The 21,539-nt window shown below is 43.0% G+C and overlaps 1 protein-coding gene across 2 annotated transcripts; it reads right to left on the reverse strand.

The window, feature by feature from the left end:
• Positions 1-2,349: 2,349 nt before the first annotated feature.
• LOC106579463 (acyl-coenzyme A thioesterase 9, mitochondrial) lies at positions 2,350-20,316 on the reverse strand. 2 transcript variants are annotated; one of them, XM_014159394.3, is made up of 16 exons: positions 20,130-20,315; positions 10,978-11,072; positions 10,755-10,781; positions 10,013-10,058; positions 9,698-9,868; positions 9,579-9,616; positions 9,180-9,263; positions 8,905-9,008; positions 8,751-8,824; positions 8,577-8,644; positions 8,389-8,500; positions 7,875-7,965; positions 7,713-7,798; positions 5,752-5,839; positions 5,506-5,656; positions 2,350-5,101 (listed from the first exon to the last, which is right to left on the reverse strand). In XM_014159394.3, the coding sequence occupies exons 1-16, from the start codon at positions 20,141-20,143 to the stop codon at positions 5,043-5,045; spliced, it is 1,308 nt and encodes a 435-aa protein (XP_014014869.1). In that variant the 5' UTR covers positions 20,144-20,315; the 3' UTR covers positions 2,350-5,042. The 2 variants fall into 2 exon arrangements, with proteins under 2 accessions (XP_014014869.1, XP_014014870.1); XM_014159395.3 differs by lacking the exon at positions 10,755-10,781 and having other exon boundaries at positions 20,130-20,316.
• Between the last annotated feature and the right edge of the window lie 1,223 nt (positions 20,317-21,539).

Here is a 21,539-nt window from a genome sequence, read left to right on the forward strand (position 1 = left end):
CATCAGAAGAAAATAGTTTATTCACAGATGTTCTACTTCTGTAACTCTGCTGAATCGTCGGGCAGCTAGAAGGACCATTGTCCATCTGTCCCTGGTCGTTCCCTGCACCTGAGAAAGGCAAGAGTGAGTCCGACCTGCCATTCACCTGATCTTGGTCTCACCTGTGCACAGTATAAATTAGACTACATATGCCTACATAGAGTATGTAAGGCAGCAGGTAGCCTAGCGGTTAAGAGTGTTGGGTCAGTAACCGAAAGGTCGCTGGTACACATCCCTGAGCTGACTAGGTGAAAAATATGTCGATGTGCCCTTGACCTAGGTACATAACCATAATTACTCCAGACAGGCTGGGTTGATGAACGGTTTAAACAGTTCAACCTGTCTGACTATTCCTGGACTTGTGAGTACTTCAATCTATCTGGTTTCAGCTCATCTCTTAGAGATGGAGTCAGAGACACAGATTTTTTTAAATGAAAGTTGTGTGATGGTCCTTCGAGAATTCCCTATCCCTATACCGTTCAGTAAAAGTGTGTGTCCTGCAGTACGTTTGTCTGTCCCACTGAGGTGAAAGCATTCAGTGAGTGTGTGGAAGAGTTCAGTGCCATCGGGGCCGAGGTGGTCGCCTGCTCTACAGACTCCCATTTCACAAACCTGGCCTGCTACAAATTCTAACTCCTGACCCCTAATCCCGCTATACAAAGACAATTTGATTGGTTGATTGATGTCAACATAATTAAACTCAGGAAGTAGGGTGGGCTGGGACCAATAACAATCCCTCTTCTCTCTGACATCACTCACCAGATTGCCAAGGACTACAGAGTCTACATGGAAGACCTGGGACACACACTCAGACAGGATACACATCCTCAACCAATTCCCACACAAAAACATGAACAAATGAGGGTAGAGGCACAGGTCATCTCCTCTACTCTCCTCTACCAATCCTCCTCCTCTACTCCAGGGGTCTGTTCATCATAGACAGAGTAGGCGTTCTGAGACAGGTTGCCCTGAATAACCTCCCAGTAGAATGTTCTGTAGACGAGACCCTGCGTTGGGCACTCGGCACACACAGACTACACAGGAGGGGTTGTGTTTACCCCAGTGTGTGTTTATGTATCTCTCTGTCCTTTTGTGTCCAGCTGGATCATACCATGTGATATGACTAATCAGTCCTGTACCAATACTAACAGAGGGATGTTTTATTCAATCAGATCAACCCCGAGGAGGCCTTGAAAGCCCGGTGGCCAAAGCAGGAGCAACCCCAGGACAACCCCAACACCCAGTAAGAGTGACACTCAACAGCTGACCAACCAGTCAGATCTAGTCTCAGCTGTTGATTAACCAATTACTGTCAACCCAAATTGCCAGTTCATATGGTCAAGTAGGTTAGGATGAATCACCTTTCTCATGTTTTTTCTTGTAACTTCCTTTTAAAACCACAAGATAGCGATCAAACTCCTCTCTTTTGTCAGCATAATCACATCACAGTTTATACAATTCATCAATTTCATATTTTAATTAGAGGTCCTAGCATTGAAGGTGCAGAAACCCTACCATTATTGTAAACAAAGATGGCATTTCCAGACCAGTTGATGGCGCTATAGCACACTTTAAGGCTGTAACTTCTGGACTGTAAACATTATGTACATAAGGACAGTAGAATATGCTATGCAAGGGTTGTGACTAGATAGAGTACAGCTACGACTGGTAGTTACTTTTCATACAGGTTAGGAGAGTAATTTAGCTAACCTTAACCTCAGTCTCCTAACCTGCTACAAAAAAAGTAACTTCTGGTCGTAGATGTATTCCCCAGTCAGAACCCTATACGGGACCGTAAACAGAGCATTGTGGGGCTCCGGGCTTGTACTAGGATGACCCTGGAATGCTGCTTGCAGCTTCAATGAATGTAATATCTATATATCTATTTATCTTTTCCGGGAGAGACTGATGTTTGTGACTCACCCCCTAGATCATCCCAGATCCAGGGGAATTATAATCCAGTCTTTAGACCACCTGATGTGAATGACAGTCTACCAGAGGGATTTGTTCAATGAAGTTAAATGTTCAGAACATAACAGATAGAAATGTAATGAATAGAGTCAACATGATGTCCTATTCTACATGACAGGCAATCATATCTGTTCTACACAATACATTTCTATCTGAACATTCTGGAACGCTGCACTCTGAACAGACTTTAGCCAACTCAACAACCTTCACTTGAAGAAAATAAACTCTTATTTGCTCAGTCGAGTTGACTTTTAACGTGTGTATGGACACTAACAACAGCTTCCTTCCTTGAACTGTTGACAGCTGAACATGAGTAAAAGACGGATGGATACACGTGAATCACAAAGGATAAATATTTATTGCAAATATGTGTTCATTTATTACATCACTTTCCCTTAAATAACCCATACACACCCATTCACTCACTCTAGTGTACACAGATGAAGATTATATCAAATAAAATATAGAAAAATAAGACCTGTGATGAGTATCTGTGAAAAACAAGTTTGTGCGTTTTAAAGCTGTAAGACCGTGTAGCATGAATAACATTTTGACAAAATATAAAATCATGTTGATGTAATCATGCTAATCAAATGGCTACCCAGACTATTTTCATTGATCCCCCATCCTTTTGTTTTACACTGCTGCTACTCGCTGTTTATTATCTATGCATAGTCACTTTACCCATACCAGCATGTATATATTACCTTAATTACCTCGACTAACCGGTGTCCCCGCACATTGACTCGGTACCGGTACCCCTGTGTACAGTCTCCACATTGACTCTGTACCGGTACCCCTGTATACAGCCTCCACATTGACTCTGTACCGGTACCCCTGTATACAGTCTCCACATTGACTAGGTACCGGTACCCCTGTATACAGCCTCCACATTGACTAGGTACCGGTACCCCTGTATACAGCCTCCACATTGACTAGGTACCGGTACCCCTGTATACAGCCTCCACATTGACTCTGTACTGGTACCCCTGTATACAGCCTCCACATTGACTCTGTACCGGTACCCCTGTATACAGCCTCCACATTGACTCGGTACCGGTACCCTGTTTACAGCCTCCACATTGACTAGGTACCGGTACCCCTGTATACAGCCTCCACATTGACTCGGTACCGGTACCCCTGTATACAGCCTCCACATTGACTCGGTACCGGTACCCCTGTATACAGCCTCCACATTGACTCGGTACCGGTACCCCTGTATACAGCCTCCACATTGACTCGGTACCGGTACCCCTGTATACAGCCTCCACATTGACTCGGTACCGGTACCCCTGTATACAGCCTCCACATTGACTCGGTACCGGTACCCCTGTATACAGCCTCCACATTGACTAGGTACCGGTACCCCTGTATACAGCCTCCACATTGACTCGGTACCGGTACCCCTGTATACAGCCTCCACATTGACTCGGTACCGCTACCCCTGTTTACAGCCTCCACATTGACTCGGTACCGGTACCCCTGTATACAGCCTCCACATTGACTAGGTACCGGTACCCCTGTTTACAGCCTCCACATTGACTCGGTACCGGTACCCCTGTATACAGCCTCCACATTGACTCGGTACCGGTACCCCTGTATACAGCCTCCACATTGACTAGGTACCGGTACCCCTGTATACAGCCTCCACATTGACTAGGTACCGGTACCCCTGTATACAGCCTCCACTTTGACTAGGTACCGCTACCCCTGTATACAGCCTCGTTATTGTTCTTTTATTGTTGCTCTTTTATTTTTTACTTTAGTTTATTTAATAAATATTTTTCTTGACTCTTATTTTTCTTAAAACTGCATTGTTGGTTAAGGGCTTGTAAGTAAGCATTTCACTGTAAGGTCTACACCTGTTGTATTCAGCATTTCACTGTAAGGTCTACACCTGTTGTATTCAGCATTTCACTGTAAGGTCTACACCTGTTGTATTCAGCATTTCACTGTAAGGTCTACACCTGTTGTATTCAGCATTTCACTGTAAGGTCTACACCTGTTGTATTCAGCATTTCACTGTAAGGTCTACACCTGTTGTATTCAGCATTTCACTGTAAGGTCTACACCTGTTGTATTCAGCATTTCACTGTAAGGTCTACACCTGTTGTATTCAGCATTTCACTGTAAGGTCTACACCTGTTGTATTCAGCATTTCACTGTAAGGTCTACACCTGTTGTATTCAGCATTTCACTGTAAGGTCTACACCTGTTGTATTCAGCATTTCACTGTAAGGTCTACACCTGTTGTATTCAGCATTTCACTGTAAGGTCTACACCTGTTGTATTCAGCATTTCACTGTAAGGTCTACACCTGTTGTATTCAGCATTTCACTGTAAGGTCTACACCTGTTGTATTCAGCATTTCACTGTAAGGTCTACACCTGTTGTATTCGGCGCATGTGACAAATAACATTTCATTTTATTTTATGTAGAAGATATGTAGAAAAAAATTGATAGCACTATTGACATCTGTGTTCCCAAACCAGGATCTCAGAACGTAAACAGACTCCAGAAGAACCAACCACCAAACAGACATATACTAGACACACATCATGCATATATTTAAGCAATAAGGCATAAGGGGGTGTGGTATATGGCCAATATACCACGGCTAAGGGCTGTTTTTATGCACGACGCATTGCGGAGTGCCTGGACACAGCCCTTAGCTGTGGTATATTGGCCATATACCACAAACCCCCAAGGTTCCTTATTGATATTATAAACTGGTTACCAGCATAATTAGAGCAGTAAAACTAAATGTTTTGTCATAACCATGGTATACGGTCTGATATACCACGGCTGTCAGCCATCAGCATTCAGGGCTCGAACCACCCAGTTTATAAATATATATATATATATTTGGTACATAGAGGTAAGCAAATAGATACCTTGTTATGCAAATACACACACACACACACACACACACACACACAGTACGGTAAGGAGGGCGGGTGCGGTGGCTGGACACTAAGGCTTTAGCAGGTAGTTGTTGTGTTGGGTCAGGGTTCGTCAGTGTTCATCACGTCTCACTGAGACTCCAGGGTCTGGTTAAAGTGTCTCTTTCCATCCAGGTACAACATGGACTCTGGAGATAGACACATACGACCAATGTTAGAATCTGTGGAATCTACAGTAAAAACATTACAATAACTTGAATCTCTTTCTGTTGGCACAAACATTCCAGTAACAGTACCTTCGTAGTGCTGTGATGCAATGTTAGAGTTTAAAGGTCAGAGGTCATACCTCGGTAGCGCTGTGGTATTATTGCTGAGTTCACGTCATGTCGGAAACTCAAACTGACATTTCCAACTTGCTTACTCGTAATAGAAACAAACCCGCGTTTCCCACAAAGGAAGTATCCGAATCAACCAATAGGAAGCTCTACATAAATAACGTTCATTTTAACTCGGAGGTCCTGAGTTGCCGACATGACTTAAATGCAGCATATGTTAGGGTTAGAGTTAAAAGGTCAGGGCTTAGAGGTCATACCGCCGTAGCTCTGTGGCACTATGTTGGGGACGTCTTTGTCTGTGACGAAGGTGAAGTGGAAGACATTAGTGGTGTTGTGCTGCCGAGTCAGAGGGTCAAGAACCTCTGTATGAACTCTGACCTGGATGTACTTTCCCTCTGTGTAACACACCTGGATCAAAGAGAGGGATGTGTCAGCACTGAAATTGGAGCAGATCATATAACACACAAATGCACATGCTTGCATGCGCACACCCACACACAAACCTGTGATGAGAGCAGGAGTAGGGAGCCAATCTCTACTGGCTTCCGGAAGAGGATATCGTCCACGGCAACCAGGTTAGGCCGACACCCCCTGGAGCAGAGCGAGAGAACACACACACACACACAATGAGGATGCGCAGGTGTACAGGGCATTCGGAAAGTATTCAGACCCCTTGACTTTTTCCACATTTTGTTACGTTACAGCCTTACTTCCCCCCTCATCAATCTAAACACAATACCCCATAATGTCAAAGCAAATACAGGTTTTTAGAAATTTTTGCAAATGTATTAAAAATAAAAAAAATTGTAATATTACATTTACATAAGTATTCAGACCCTTTACTCAGTACTTTGTTTTAGAACCTTTGGCAGCTGATTACAGCCTTGAGTCTTCTTGGGTATGACGTAACAAGCTTGGCACACCTGTATTTGGGGTGTTTCTCCCATTCTTCTTTGCAGATCCTCTCAAGCTCTGTCAGGTTGGATGGGGAGCGTCGCTGCACAGCTGTTGTCAGATCTCTCCAGAGATGTTTGATCGGGTTCAATTCCGGGCTCTGGCTGGGCCACTCAAGGACATTCAGAGACTTGTCCCGAAGCCACTCCTGCGTTGTCTTGGCTGTGTGCTTAGGGTCGTTGTCCTGTTGGACAGTGAACCTTCAGCCCAGTCTGAGTTCCTGAGTGCTCTGGAGCAGGTTTTCATCAAGGATCTCTCTGTACTTTGCTCTGTTCATCCTTCCTTCCATCCTGACTAGTCTCCCAGTCCCTGCCGCTGAAAAACATCCCCACAGCATGACGCTGCCACCACAATACTTTACCGTAGGGATGGTGCCAGGTTTCCTCCAGATGTGACGCTTAGCATTCAGGCCAAAGAGAATCTTGTTTCTCATGGTCTGAGAGTCCTTCAGGTGCCTTTTGGCCAACTCCAAGCGGGCTGTCATGTGCCTTTTACTGGAGGAGTTGCTTCCGTCTGGCCACTCTACCATAAAGGCCTGATTGGTGGAGTACTGCAGAGATGGTTGTCCTTCTGGAAGGTTCTCCCATCTCCACAGAGGAACTCTGGAGCTCTGTTAGAGTGACCATCAGGGTTTTGGTCACCTCCCTGACCAATGCCCTTTTAATTATAATTCTTTAACCTTTATTTAACTAGGCAAGTCAGTTAAGAACAAATGATTATTTTACAGTGATGGCCTACCCCGGCCAAACCCTCCCCTAACCCAGACGACTCTGGGCCAATTGTGCGCCGTCCTATGGGACTCCCGATCACAGCCGGTTGCGATACAGCTCAGGATCGAACCAGGGTCTGTAGTGACGCCTCTAGCACTGAGATGCAGTGCCTTAGACTGCTGCGCCACTCGGGAGCCCCGAGTGGTATGATCAATGGAAACAGCATGCACCTGAGCTCAATGTTCTCATAGCAAAGGGTCTGAATACTTATGTAAATAAAGTATCTGTTTTTTTGTTTAAAACATTTGCAAAAAACTCTAAAAACCTGTTTCTGCTTTGTCATTATGTGGTATTGTGTGTAGATTGATGAGGGGAAAAAATGTAATCCATTGTAGAAAAAGGCTGTAACGTAACAAAATGTGGAAAAAGGGAAGCGGTCTGAATACTTTCCTGAACTGTACGTGATGGACCGATACAAACGTAGATCTTCACATTTGTACCCTTCCACACAACCCAGCAAACTCTCAAATTGGTTCTGTGAATGTTCAGGGAACGTTATTGGGACAATGATGCATGTCAAAACATTGCACTATAACTGAGTCTTGTGGGAATGTTCCTTGTTTGATGTTATGGGTGTTTTAAATAACATCTTCAACACTAACAGAACATTCCTGTAATATTTCTGCAGAATGATTTGAATTAAATCCAGACATAATTGCTGAGGTGTGTTTAGGGTATCATAACGTCACACTGTAACTGGGAATGTTCTCGGTTTGCTGGGAACACATTCGCTCACTCACCCGTAGACACACGCGTTAGCCCAGCCCAGCTCGTAAGCTTTCCTCATCAGAAACCCTCCAAAGATCCTGTTAAAGATGTTCCTCTCCTGAAAACACACCTTAGTCAGCACAAATGAGAAATGTTTCAAGTTATAAATATCTCTCCCTCCTTCCCTCTCTAACCTGTGGATGGCAGATCTCCAGTCCTTTGACTTTGGCGTCCTCCATCCATACTGAGTTAGGAGGCAGAACTCTGCTACGGAAACTTACTGTCCTACAGGACAACACACAGACAGACACCATTACCACACACTCACAAAATGCTTGTACTGGATTTTAGGATGTGTGTTCGCATCATTTAATAAGGTAACACTTGTCATTTAACAGTGAAGCAACAAAAGAAATCCATAATATTTCCTACAGCCTATGATTCAGCGAGTTTGCTCTTGTAGATTTTTATGCCTTACATGTGTTTGTACAATGGGTGCGAAGTCAATTAAGATTATTACTACCTTAAGTTAACTTTTATCTCATTTTAATGGGAACATCAATGTGACAACAATTTGATATGACAAAATATGACTGTAGTCATTGTGATCAGTGTGATTTAAAGATACACTATGGAAGCTTAGTTGCTCATTGTTTACGTAAAAACAAATATTTGATGTGTGTGTGTATTTGTGTGTTTGTGTCGTACTTGCTGTCCAGGGTGTTGAGGAACAGGCTGTGTACGATCTTCCTCTCCTCAGCAGTAGGGGCCACCTTCAGTAGAGACGCTGTACTCAGCTCTATTCGACGCGTCTTATTGACTGGAGGGACACACACACAGTAAATAACAAACACAAACACAGTAATATATACACATAAGGATGTAGTGTGTCTTACTCTCTCCCTGCTGAAACAGTTTCTCCTCCTCAATTCCCTCTGGCTTCAGAGGGTTAACAAACGCTGCCCTGAGAGACACAGAAACCGACAGAGCAATAGAGACATCAGTCATGGATGGATACTGTGGATGGTTGGTTGGTTGAATGGATGGATGATTGGATGGATGTTGTATACCTCTTGTTCTCAGGGTCTCTGGCCACCATAACAAAAGTAGCATCCAGAACTGGAGTGTAGGCCCCACCGTGGTACTGTACATACACACAGAAATAACATCACTATTGTGGACATTAGTATATTACTGTGTGTGTGCGCACGCGCGCGTGTATACCTGAGACATGTGCATCTTGGCTTCAATGGAGGTCTTCCCCACCCAGGTCACGTGACCAGTGAACTTGATGTCACAGTCAGGGTGGATGATTTGTTTCCTCATGTCTGTGACATCACATACAGGGGAAATAAGACACAACTACCAAATTGCAACAGTAACAAACGATATATATTCAATGACACTAGGAAAAAGTGTCCCTGGATTAGATTTGAGAAACACTGCACTGGTCTATACAGTACACCCTGGTGCTGTACCGGGACTGCTGGGTGTCATACCTATCTTGTCCACCAGGGCAGTGACGATGGACAGAGGAGATCTCTGAAGTGCCTTGTTATGGGTGTGAGAGTAACAGATCAACACTGATGGGGGAGAGAGAGACAAAGCCAGAGAGAGTGAATAGTAATACCGGTGTATTACCATGTACCAGTGTGTTGTTGAGGTGATGATGTTGGCAGGTGGCCTAGTGGTTAGAGCGTTGGACTAGTAACCTAAAGGTTGCTGGATTGAATCCCAGAGCTGACAAGGTACAAATCTGTCGTTCTGCTCCTGAACAAGGCAGTTAACCCACTGTTCCTAGGCCGTCATTATAAATATGAATTTGTTCTTAACTGACTTGCCTAGTTAAATAAAGGTAAAATAAAATAAAAAAGAAAGAAATTGTCATATGGTCATACCTGCTAGACTGTCCAGATCCTCCAGGATACGGCCAAACCTGGAATAGAGACAGCAGACTGTGAGGGGGGAAGGAAGTGTGTGTAAGAAGAATGTGTGAGTGTGTATCTGTATCGGTTACCTGACACCTTTGAGGTAGTTGAGGTATTTCTCTCTAAGGGTAGGGTCTGTGCCCAGGGGAAGGTGGGCCTCTATGTAGCTGTCCTTCATCCTGCGGACAGGAAGCTCATCCTGAGAACCAGCCAGCTGATTGGACAATGACAAACGGTCAGCTAACGCCTGCTGGTGGTCTCTACAGGATGGGAGATAGCGAGAGATACATCAGGAATGAGCTGAGTTTAACAAGGTCATACACAACTATAACAAGTAAACACTGGCCTTCCTGTCATGGTATCTATCTCAATACAAAGTAGCTTTACTGGTTCTGTTACTGTACCTCCAGTTAGTGGACGCTCCCACAATCTCTCTCAGCCTGTTGCGCACTGAAAAACAACCACACAGTTGATCAGCTCTCAGGTGTGTGTGTGTGTGTGTGTGTGTGTGTGTGTGTGAGATTCTGTGCTCAGAACAGAATGTGCAATGGGAATCATATGATCTCAGACAGAATGACAGCAACAAGCTACAGAGTACTAGTGAGGTCTGGGTAGGATACACAATATCAGCTCAACTGTTGTTCCAGCTAGCACATGAGTCACTGAGTGGCTTTGTGCTGCAGCTCGAGGGTGTACGCGCAATGGGGAGAAATCACTAGTGCACTGACAAAGTAATAAGGTGTCATTTGAGATTTGCCTATTGGTTTGTGGCCCACCTGACTGGCATCGCTGTGATGTCATAATGTTGAGACGATATGAAACAAGACACTTGAGAGAGAGAGAGAGATGACCAAGACAGGTCTGTATACTATAGAATAGGGTACAGCAGCATCGATAAAAGGTGCCCGCCACTGCCACAGGCCAGGGGAGCATTCACAGTTCAGTCTGTCAGAAATGGAAGAGAGAAACAAGGCCGTACAACCAGCTCAACAGACCACAGGGTACTGGATAGAGAAAGAGAGCGTTCAAGGCAGTGTGTTTGAGAGACGATGAGCTAAAATACATCCAGGCAGGATTAAGTTGAATTTAGACTGAATTAAGTAAGTGTTTTATACAATTAGGATTCAGGGTTGGTTACCAACACACCATTGGACATTAGCAAGTGAGCATTTCCTGTAGAGAGTGGAGACACAAAACAAGTAATGGGTTAGAGGTCAGGAGACTAGATGGAGTCTCAATGTCCTCTAGTCTTGTCATCATACCCCAAGAGTAGTATAAATTAAGTTCATAACAGTGAGTCAGTTAATCAATCAACAAATCAATATATAAATACTTAATCAGTCAGTCAGTCAGTTGTATATGGCCTTACCCTCAGACATGTCCGGGGCCTTCCCTTGCAAAGACACAGGCCCCCGGGAGAACGGCCTGGTTGTCAGGGACGCCACCGACCTTATGAACCGGAACCTGTGGAATGGAAGGAAGAAACACTGACATGTCAACACAACAAGCCCACAACATTCAAACTCAAAGTTCCAATTACTACAGATCCATCATGTGAACCTATTAATAAACGTGGATGGGAATCCCAGATGTCAGTCAAATCCCTGGCACGTAGCCCACTGAGTTTGGACAGCACATTACAGAACAGCACAGTGGACTTCAGTACAGTAGAGTTCACAATTCAATCACTGGTTGAAGAGTGTTTTCTGTCCCTCCCAAAATATAGAATTTGTAGAAAACTGGCTCTCTTTCTGGGACTCCCCCACAAACAGGACCAAGCCCTGCCTGCTGAGGAGAGACGGACTCCATCCAAGCTGGAGGGGTGCTCTCATCTTATCTATCAACATAGACAGGACTCTGCCAGCCTGCAAGCTAAGTGGAGTCTGCCACTAGTACTGTCAGTGTAGTCAGCTCAGCTTTCCCGCTGAGACCGTGTCTGTGCTTTGATCTAGGTCGGGCTGAACTAAACATGGCAGTGTTCGCCTTAGCAATCTCACTGGAGTAAAGACCTCCATTCCTGTCATTATTGAAAGAGATCGTGATAATATCTCACATCCCAAAATATAACTACTTCATGTTAGATCCCTCACTTCCAAGGCAGTCATAGTCAATGACCTAATCACTGATCATAACCTTGATGTGATTGACTGAAACATGGCTCAAGCCTGATTTATTTACTGTGTTAAGAGGCCTCTCCTCCTGGTTACATTGGTGACCATATCCTCGCACATCCCGCAAAGGTGTTGCTAACATTTACAACAGCAAACTTCAATTTACCCATTTTTTTTTTATTGCGTTTTCGTCTTTTGAGCTTCTAGTCATAAAATCTATGCAGCATACTCAATAACTTTTTATAGCTACTGTTTACAGGCCTCCTGGGCCATATACAGTGTTCCTCACTGTCTCTGAATTCCTATCGGACCTTGTAGTCATGGCGAATAATATTCACATTTTTGGTGACTTCAATATTCACATGGAAAAGACCACAGATGCACTCCAAAAGGCTTTCGGAGCCATCATCGACTCAGTGGGTTTTGTACAACATTTCTCCAGACCTACGCATTGCCGCAGTCATACCCTGGATCTAAACTCAGCAAAAAAAGAAACCTCTCTTTTTCAGGACCCTGTCTTTCAAAGATAATTCGTAAAAATCCAAATAACTTCACAGATCTTCAATGTAAAGGGTTAAAACACTATTTACCATGCTTGTTCAATGAACCATAAACAACTAATGAACATTCACCCGTGGAACGGTCGTTAAAACACTAACAGCTTACAGACGGTAGGCAATTAACGTCAGTTATGAAAACTTAGGACACTAAAGAGGCCTTTCTACTGACTCTGAAAAACACCAAAAGAAAGATGCTCAGGGTCCCTGCTCATCTGTGTAAACGTGCCTTAGGCATGCTGCAAGGAGGCATGAGGACTGCAGATGTGGCCAGGGCAATAAATTGCAATGTCGGTACTGTGAGATGCCTAAGACAGGATCGTGGCAGACCACGTGTAACACCTGCACAGGATCGGTACATCCGAACATCACACCTGCGGGACAGGTACAGGATGGCAACAACAACTGCCCGAGTTACACCAGGAATGCACAATCCCTCCATCGGTGCTCAGACTGTCTGTAATAGGCTGAGAGGCTGGACCAAGGGCTTGTAGGCCTGTTGTAAGGCAGGTCCTCACCAGACATCACCGGCAACAACGTCGCCTATGGGCACAAACCCACCGTCGCTGGACCAGACAGGACTGGCAAAAAGTGCTCTACAATGACGAGTCGTGGTTTTGTCTCACCAGGGGTGATGATCGGATTCGCGTTTATCGTCGAAGGAATGAGGGTTGCACCGAGGCCTGTACTCTGGAGTGGGATCGATTTGGAGGTGGAGGGTCCGTCATGGTCTGGGGTGGTGTATCACAGCATCATCAGACTGAGCTTGTTGTCATTGCAGGAAATCTCAACGCTATGTGTTACAGGGAAGACATCCTCCTCCCTCATGTGGTACCCTTCCTGCTGGCTCATCCTGACATGACCCTCCAGCATGACAATGCCACCAGCCATACTGCTTGTTCTGTGCGGGATTTCCTGCAAGACAGGAATGTAAGTGTTCTGCCATGGCAAGCGAAGAGCCCGGATCTCAATCCCATTGAGCACGTCTGGGACCTGTTGGATCGGAGGGTGAGGGCTAGGGCCATTCCCCCCAGAAATGTCCGGGAACTTGCAGGTGCCTTGGTGGAAGAATGGGGTAACATCTCACAGCAAGAACTGGCAAATCTGGTGCAATCCACGAGGAGGAGATGCATTGCAGTACTTAATGCAGCTGGTGGCCACACCAGATACTGACTGTTACTTTATTCAGGGACATATTATTCCATTTCTGTTAGTCACACGTCTGTGGAAATTGTTCAGTTTATGTCTCAGTTGTTGAATCTCGTTATGTTCATACAAATATTTACACATGTTAAGTTTGCTGAAAATAAACACAGTTGACAGCTCCCTTGTATACAGAAAATACCCGAGCCCTGAAGCAAGGTTCCTGAAAATTTGAACGGAAATGGCGCTCTAACAAACTGGAAGCCTTCCGACTTTCCAAGCTAGTCGGAATATGCAATATCGAAGAGCCCTCACTGCTGCTCGATCGGTCTACTTTTCCAACCTAATTGAGAGAAAAAAACAATCCTAAATGTATTTTTGATACTGTCACCAAGCTAACGTGGTCTTCAATTCAGCAGTGATGAATTCATATATATATATATATATATATATATATATATATATATATATATATATATATATATATATATATATATATATATATATATATATATATATATATATATATATATTTTTTTTTTTTAAATCGGCCGATTTACCTCTAATTTTTACCTTGTCAGCTCGGGGATTCGATCCAGCAAGCTTTCGGTTACTGGCCCAACGCTCTAACCATTAGGCTACCTGCCACCCCATTTATGAACTTCTTCAATGAAAATATCATGATCATTAGAAAGCAAATGACAGATTCGTCTTTGAATCTGCATATTACTCCAAAACGCAGTTGTCCTGAGTCTGCACAGAACTGCCAGGACCTAAGGTCACTCAAGTTATTTAGTCCTGTATCTCTCGACACATTCACGAAAATAGTCATGCCTCTAAGCCTTCCAGCTGCCTACTATTGAAATAGCTGCTTCCTGTGCTTGGCCTTCCTATGTTGAACATAATAAATGGCTCCCTATCCTGTGGATGTGTAACAAACTCACTAAAAGTGGCAGTAATAACGCCACTCTTGAAAAAGCCTAACTTTGACCCAGATATATTTTTCATTTTTAAATCGGCCTCTCAATTTTTGGGGAAAAAGCTGTTGCCTTCCTGAAGACAAATAACATATATGAAACTCTCCACTCTACCGAACCTGCTTTCTCAACCTCTGAATGCTCGGAAATGAAAAGCCAACTGACATTTACTCCTGAGGTGCTGACCTGTTGCCCCTCTACAACCACTGTTATTATTATCTGACCCTGATGGTCATCTATGAACGTTTGAACATCTTGGCCATGTACTGTTATAATCTCCACCCAGCACAGCCAGAAGAGGACTGGCCACCCCTCAGAGCCTGGTTCCTCTCTAGGTTTCTTCCTAGGTTCCAGCCTTTCTAGGGAGTTTTTCCAACCCTGCCGTGCGTCTACATCAGCATTGCCTTACGCTGGATTTCTGTATAAGCACTTTGGGACATCTGTTGATTTGAATTGATTTGATTCAGCACATTACAATACAATATAGTAAATTATACTGCACTGTACTTTAGTGTGCTCTACTGTACTAAACTCTACAGTACAGTATTGTACTGAGCTATACTCTACTTCTCTACTGTACTGTACTTAACAATACTGTACTGGTCATGGGGGATATCAGTAAGAGCCAGGAGAGGTGACATTAGCTGGAGAGAGAGAGAAGAGAGACAGGGAGAGAGATAGGAAGGGGTTGTCTGGACTGTTTTTACACTGGAACAGTGGAAGAGAGGACAGTAACAGGAGACCCTATGAGCTGAACATAACAGTATGTCAGTGGAAGAGAGGACAGTAACAGGAGACACTATGAACTTAACATAACAGTATGTCAGTGGAAGAGAGGACAGTAACAGGAGACACTATGAACTGAACATAACAGTATGTCAGTGGAAGAGAGGACAGTAACAGGAGACACTATGAACTGAACATAACAGTATGTCAGTGGAAGAGAGGACAGTAACAGGAGACACTATGAGCTGAACATAACAGTATGTCAGTGGAAGAGAGGACAGTAACAGGAGACACTATGAACTGAACATAACAGTATGTCAGTGGAAGAGAGGACAGTAACAGGAGACACTATGAGCTGAACATAACAGTATGTCAGTGGAAGAGAGGACAGTAACAGGAGACACTATGAACTTAACATAACAGTATGTCAGTGGAAGAGAGGACAGTAACAGGAGACCCTATGAGCTGAACATAACAGTATGCCAGTGGAAGAGAGGACAGTAACAGGAGACACTATGAGCTGAACATAACAGTATGTCAGTGGAAGAGAGGACAGTAACAGGAGACACTATGAGCTGAACATAACAGTATGTCAGTGGAAGAGAGGACAGTAACAGGAGACCCTATGAGCTGAACATAACAGTATGTCAGTGGAAGGGAGGACAGTAACAGGAGACACTATGAGCTGAACATAACAGTATGTCAGTGGAAGAGAGGACAGTAACAGGAGACCCTATGAGCTGAACATAACAGTATGTCAGTGGAAGAGAGGACAGTAACAGGAGACCCTATGAGCTGAACATAACAGTATGTCAGTGGAAGAGAGGACAGTAACAGGAGACCCTATGAGCTGAACATAACAGTATGTCAGTGGAAGAGAGGACAGTAACAGGAGACCCTATGAGCTGAACATAACAGTATGTCAGTGGAAGAGAGGACAGTAACAGGAGACCCAACTGTGACTACTATAAATTCCCGTAGCCAATTCAGTTGCAGTCATTCTGTTACTGATTTTTTTTATCATTCTGTTAAAAGATTTGGTAACACAATGACGCATTTCAATCACTTAATAAATCATAAACCAAATTATCACTAAAAACTAAAAACAATAGCTAATTGGTTGGTCTACCTTTACTTGTTACTTCTGTGAACTTTTATTATCCTCCCTCCTCGTGAGGGAGAGAAATTAGAAAATATCTTAAAGATAATGTGGGTTTTTGTTAACAGAATGACAAGACACTAGGCGATATTTCTTAAAGGTCCAGAACAGTCATTCTGATCATGTAAAATTGTCTTTTGGGTGACTAAAATATCACCCAAAATATTATGAGTAACTAAATATCAGCCATAATAAGAGCTCTTTGAAACACCTATGTCAAGAAACTTGGATGCAGTGAGCAGGGTTGTTTCAGGCTGGCTGAAGACCTAGCTAGCCAGTAAGTAGCTAACACCAGACACAGATGAAGACCTGGCTAGCCAGTAAGTAGCTAACACCAGACACAGATGAAGACCTGGCTAGCCAGTAAGTAGCTAACACCAGACACAGATGAAGACCTGGCTAGCCAGTAAGTAGCTAACACCAGACACAGATGAAGACCTGGCTAGCCAGTAAGTAGCTAACACCAGACACAGATGAAGACCTGGCTAGCCAGTAAGTAGCTAACACCAGACACAGATGAAGACCTGGCTAGCCAGTAAGTAGCTAACACCAGACACAGATGAAGACCTGGCTAGCCAGTAAGTAGCTAACACCAGACAGATGAAGACCTAGCTAGCCAGTAAGTAGCTAACACCAGACACAGATGAAGACCTGGCTAGCCAGTAAGTAGCTAACACCAGACAGATGAAGACCTAGCTAGCCAGTAAGTAGCTAACACCAGACAGATGAAGACCTAGCTAGCCAGTAAGTAGCTAACACCAGACAGATGAAGACCTAGCTAGCCAGTAAGTAGCTAACACCAGACAGATGAAGACCTTGCTAGCCAGTAAGTAGCTAACACCAGACACAGATGAAGACCTAGCTAGCCAGTAAGTAGCTAACACCAGACACAGATGAAGACCTAGCTAGCCAGTAAGTAGCTAACACCAGACAGATGAAGACCTAGCTAGCCAGTAAGCAGCTAACACCAGACAGATGAAGACCTAGCTAGCCAGTAAGTAGCTAACACCAGACAGATGAAGACCTAGCTAGCCAGTAAGTAGCTAACACCAGACAGATGAAGACCTAGCTAGCCAGTAAGTAGCTAACACCAGACAGATGAAGACCTAGCTAGCCAGTAAGTAGCTAACACCAGACAGATGAAGACCTAGCTAGCCAGTAAGTAGCTAACACCAGACACAGATGAAAGTGGAAACATAACTATCTTTCCCATAGATTAATAATGTCAACTTTTAATTATATATTTGCTGACACTATATAGTCAAATGTAGACACCAGCAAAGTAGCCATCTAGCTACAGTACCTTCGGAAAGTATTCAGACCCCTTGACTTTCTCCACATTTTGTTACGTTACAGCCTTATTCTAACAATGGATTAAATTGTTCCTCCCCCCTCATCAAATCTACACAAAATACCCCAAAATGACAAAGCAAAATTTTATTTTATTTTTTTTATTTTAGCAAATGTAAATGTGATATTTCCATTTCTTGTTTTTAATACATGTATTCAGACCCTTTACTCAGTACTTTGTTGAAGCTCCTTTGGCAGCAATTACAGCCTTGAGTCTTCTTGGGTATGATGTTTCAAGCCTGGCACACCTGTATTTTTCTCTGCAGATCCTCTGAAGCACTGTCAGGTTGGATGGAGAGCGTTGCTGCACAGCTATTTTCAGGTCTCTCCAGAGATGTTCGATCAGGTTCAGGTCCGGGCTCTGACTGGACCACTCAAGGACATTCAGAGACCTGTCCCAAAGCCACTCCTGCGTTGTCTTGGCTGTGTGCTTAGGGTCGTTGTCCTGTTGAAAGGTGAACCTTCATCCCAGTCTGAGGTCCTGAGCGCTCTGGAGCAGGTTTTCATCAAGGATCTCTCTGTACTTTGCTCCGTTCATCTTTTCCTTGACCCTGACTTGTCTCCCAGTCCCTGCCGCTGAAAAACATCCCCACAGCATGATGCTGCCACCACAATGCTTTACTGTAGGGATGGTGCCAGATTTCCTCCAGACGTGACACTTGGTATTCAGGCCAAAGAGTTCAATATTGGTTTCGTCAGACCAGAGAATCTTGTTTCTCATGGTCTCAGAGTCCTTTAGGTGCCTTTTGGCAAACTCCAAGCAGTCTGTCATGTGCTTGTACTGAAGAGTGGCTTCCGTCTGGCCACTCTACCATAAAGGCCTGATTGGTAGAGTGCTGCAGAGATGGTTGTTATTCTGGAAGGTTCTCCCATCTCCACAGAGCACCTCTGGAGCTCTGTCAGAGTGACCATTGGGTTCTTGCTCACCTCCCTGATCATGACCCTTCTCCCGATTGCTCAGTTTTGTTGGGCGGCCAGCTCAATGAAGAGTCTTGGTGGTTCCAAACTTCTTCCATTTAAGAATGTTGGAGGCCACTGTATTCTTGGGGACCTTCAATTCTGCAGAAATGTTTTGGTACCCTTCCCCAGATCTGTGCCTCGACACGATCCTGCTCGGAGCTCTACGGACAATTCCTTCGACCTCATGGCTTGGTTTCTGCTCTGACATGCACTGTCAACTGTGGGACCTTATATGGACAGGAGTCTGCCTTTCCAAATCATGTCCAATCAATTGAACTTACCACAGGCGGACTCCAATCAAGTTGTAGAAACATCTCAAGGATAATCAATGGAAACAGGATGCACCTGTGCTCAATTTCAAGTCTCATAGCAAAGGGTAAACAATACTTATGTAAATAAGGTATCTGTTTTCATATTTTTATTACATTTGCAAACATTTCTAAAAACCTGTTTTCGCTTTGTCATTATTGGATATTGTGTGTAGATTGAGGAGGGGAAAAAATGATTTAATCAATTTTAGAATAAGGTTGTAGTGTAACAAAATGTGGAAAAAGGTAAGGGGTCTGAATACTTTCCGAATGCACTGTATATAAACCACATCCCTCTGAAAACACACCTTCTCTGATGTTGGTACTTATTCAATTAGGTAAGAGAATATCATGTTACCATTGGTGTATTAAAATAAGAGTTAGGGTGATGTCACCCTATTCCCTTAATGATCCAGGCTCCTGAATCCTATTCCCTTAATGATCCAGGCTCCTGAATCCTATTCCCTTAATGATCCATGCTCCTGAATCCTATTCCCTTAATGATCCAGGCTCCTGAATCCTATTCCCTTAATGATCCAGGCTCCTGAATCCTATTCCCTTAATGATCCAGGCTCCTAAATCCTATTCCCTTAATGATCCAGGCTCCTGAATCCTATTCCCTTAATGATCCAGGCTCCTAAATCCAAGTGTTTAACATGAGGGAGGGAAGCAATAACTTTATGATCAAACTTTATCAATGTAGAAGCAAGAATCATTTTTCATACTTTGGTCATCATACTATTATCTGGTTTCATCCAAATATAATCAAATTTCACAAAAAACATGATTTTAACTGTTCATTACCTATAAAATGATTTCTGAAAAACGTAATACAAATGTTGATATTAGTTGGCCGGGGTCTTTACAACATTGTTTTTGATGTATTTCTAATACCTTTTGACTTTTTTAATAGATATTTTCTAAGACCTCCTTTCCATCTGTTTGACCAGAAATCAAATCCTTTGCTTATTACACATTCTTGGGATGAAAAATGGTTGGAAAATGCAAATATGTCTTAATTTTTCAAAAATATACTAAGCGTTCATTTTACACCAATTTTGATACGCTCCTTTCAACTTCACGTTAGAGCTCATGGTGATTTTTTTTTACGAAGAAATGCCTTTGAGCTAGCTAACGCTACTACATTAGCAAACTAACGTTAGCTAACTAGCTTTACCATTTCTATGAAATCGACTGGTTTAACTAGCTCTTCTACACTCACACACTCACCTCGGTGACAGCATTTCCGTGCGCTATTTGAAGATGTTTGAGAAGTTAGCTGAATTTGCTAAATGCCGAAATACAACTCCAAAACGGGGGTACAGAATAATCTACTTTTACAAAGAGTGACAGCACTGAAATTGTAGATGCTTCCCTGTGGACATTTGCCCTTGCCTGTACGTACCGTACTACTAAAAATAATTGCGCAATTATTTTGCGGATATAATGCATGGTGTAAAAGCGCTAATCAATTCACTCTCAAATTCATAGACAGAGCTATGGATGCAAGGACTGACCAGTAAAGATATGTTTTATTTTGTTTTAAACATTGAGGCTATGTTTGTTAACAATTGTTAACAAAAAAACACATTTCAATAAAATCTATGAATACAAAAATCTGAGAACAGTAATATTTTACACACACACATGAAGGTACCCATAAGCTATGCAATCATTTAGGATAAAAGCGTTTTGGAAATAAACTCTTCAATTACACTCACATAAAAATATGCTTATACTCTTTGACAATAAATGGATCTTCAAACTTTAGTTTAGAGGTGAACTAACTGTTGAATTATTACAACAACAGCAAAGTTTGTACATCCAATAAGGATTTCCCTGCAAAGCCGTGTCCCACCAGTTACACTGCTGTAGATTCATCTGTCCCCCTGTTTTGGAGTTGTATTTCGGTATTTAGCAAATTCAGCTAACTTCTCAAACATCTTTGTTAACAATTGTTATTAACAAACAATGGAGTACATACAATAAGCTGATATTTTGGGTTGTGATGGGATAGTCGTAACGAATGACGTGTAAAAACCCTGGATGACTGACAGGGGGCGCTGTATTGAAGCCACCTTACAGCCAATATCTTGGAAGCTACAGAAATCACTTTATTAATGTCTACGTTAGTTTTTGACACGTTTGTTCTATTACACTTTAATGCATGATTTTAAATTATGTGAGCTAAACATAAAAATAACAAATGAAAAAAAAAAAAAGAATCCTTGAGGTATTTTTTTGAGAGTACTAATGTTACTGACCCCACTACAATAACCCTGAAAAAGGCAGTGATGCCGAAACGTTGGTGGTTTACCCAATAAATTACTACGAGTTTTTATATAGAGTGTGCTGTCTTGTTTTGCACGCTTTGTACAAAATAATAAAATGTACAGGATATTTCTTAACGTAGCTCTTTATTAGCTAGCTACAACTTGCATGTTCACTTATCTCCAACCATGATCAACTGACCATGACCTAACCATCTGGGTGGTCTTAACCAATCATAGCACAGTATGATACGGCGGTAAAATGCATCCAATTATAATTCAGTATGTTTACACATATGAATATTACATATGGGACTCTCTTTATTATTTATTATACCCACTACAACAACAAACATAATTAAATATATGT

The sequence above is a fragment of the Salmo salar genome, chromosome 19 (genome assembly GCF_965601325.2).
Source record: "Salmo salar chromosome 19, fSalSal1, whole genome shotgun sequence".
Taxonomy (NCBI): Eukaryota; Metazoa; Chordata; class Actinopteri; order Salmoniformes; family Salmonidae; genus Salmo; species Salmo salar.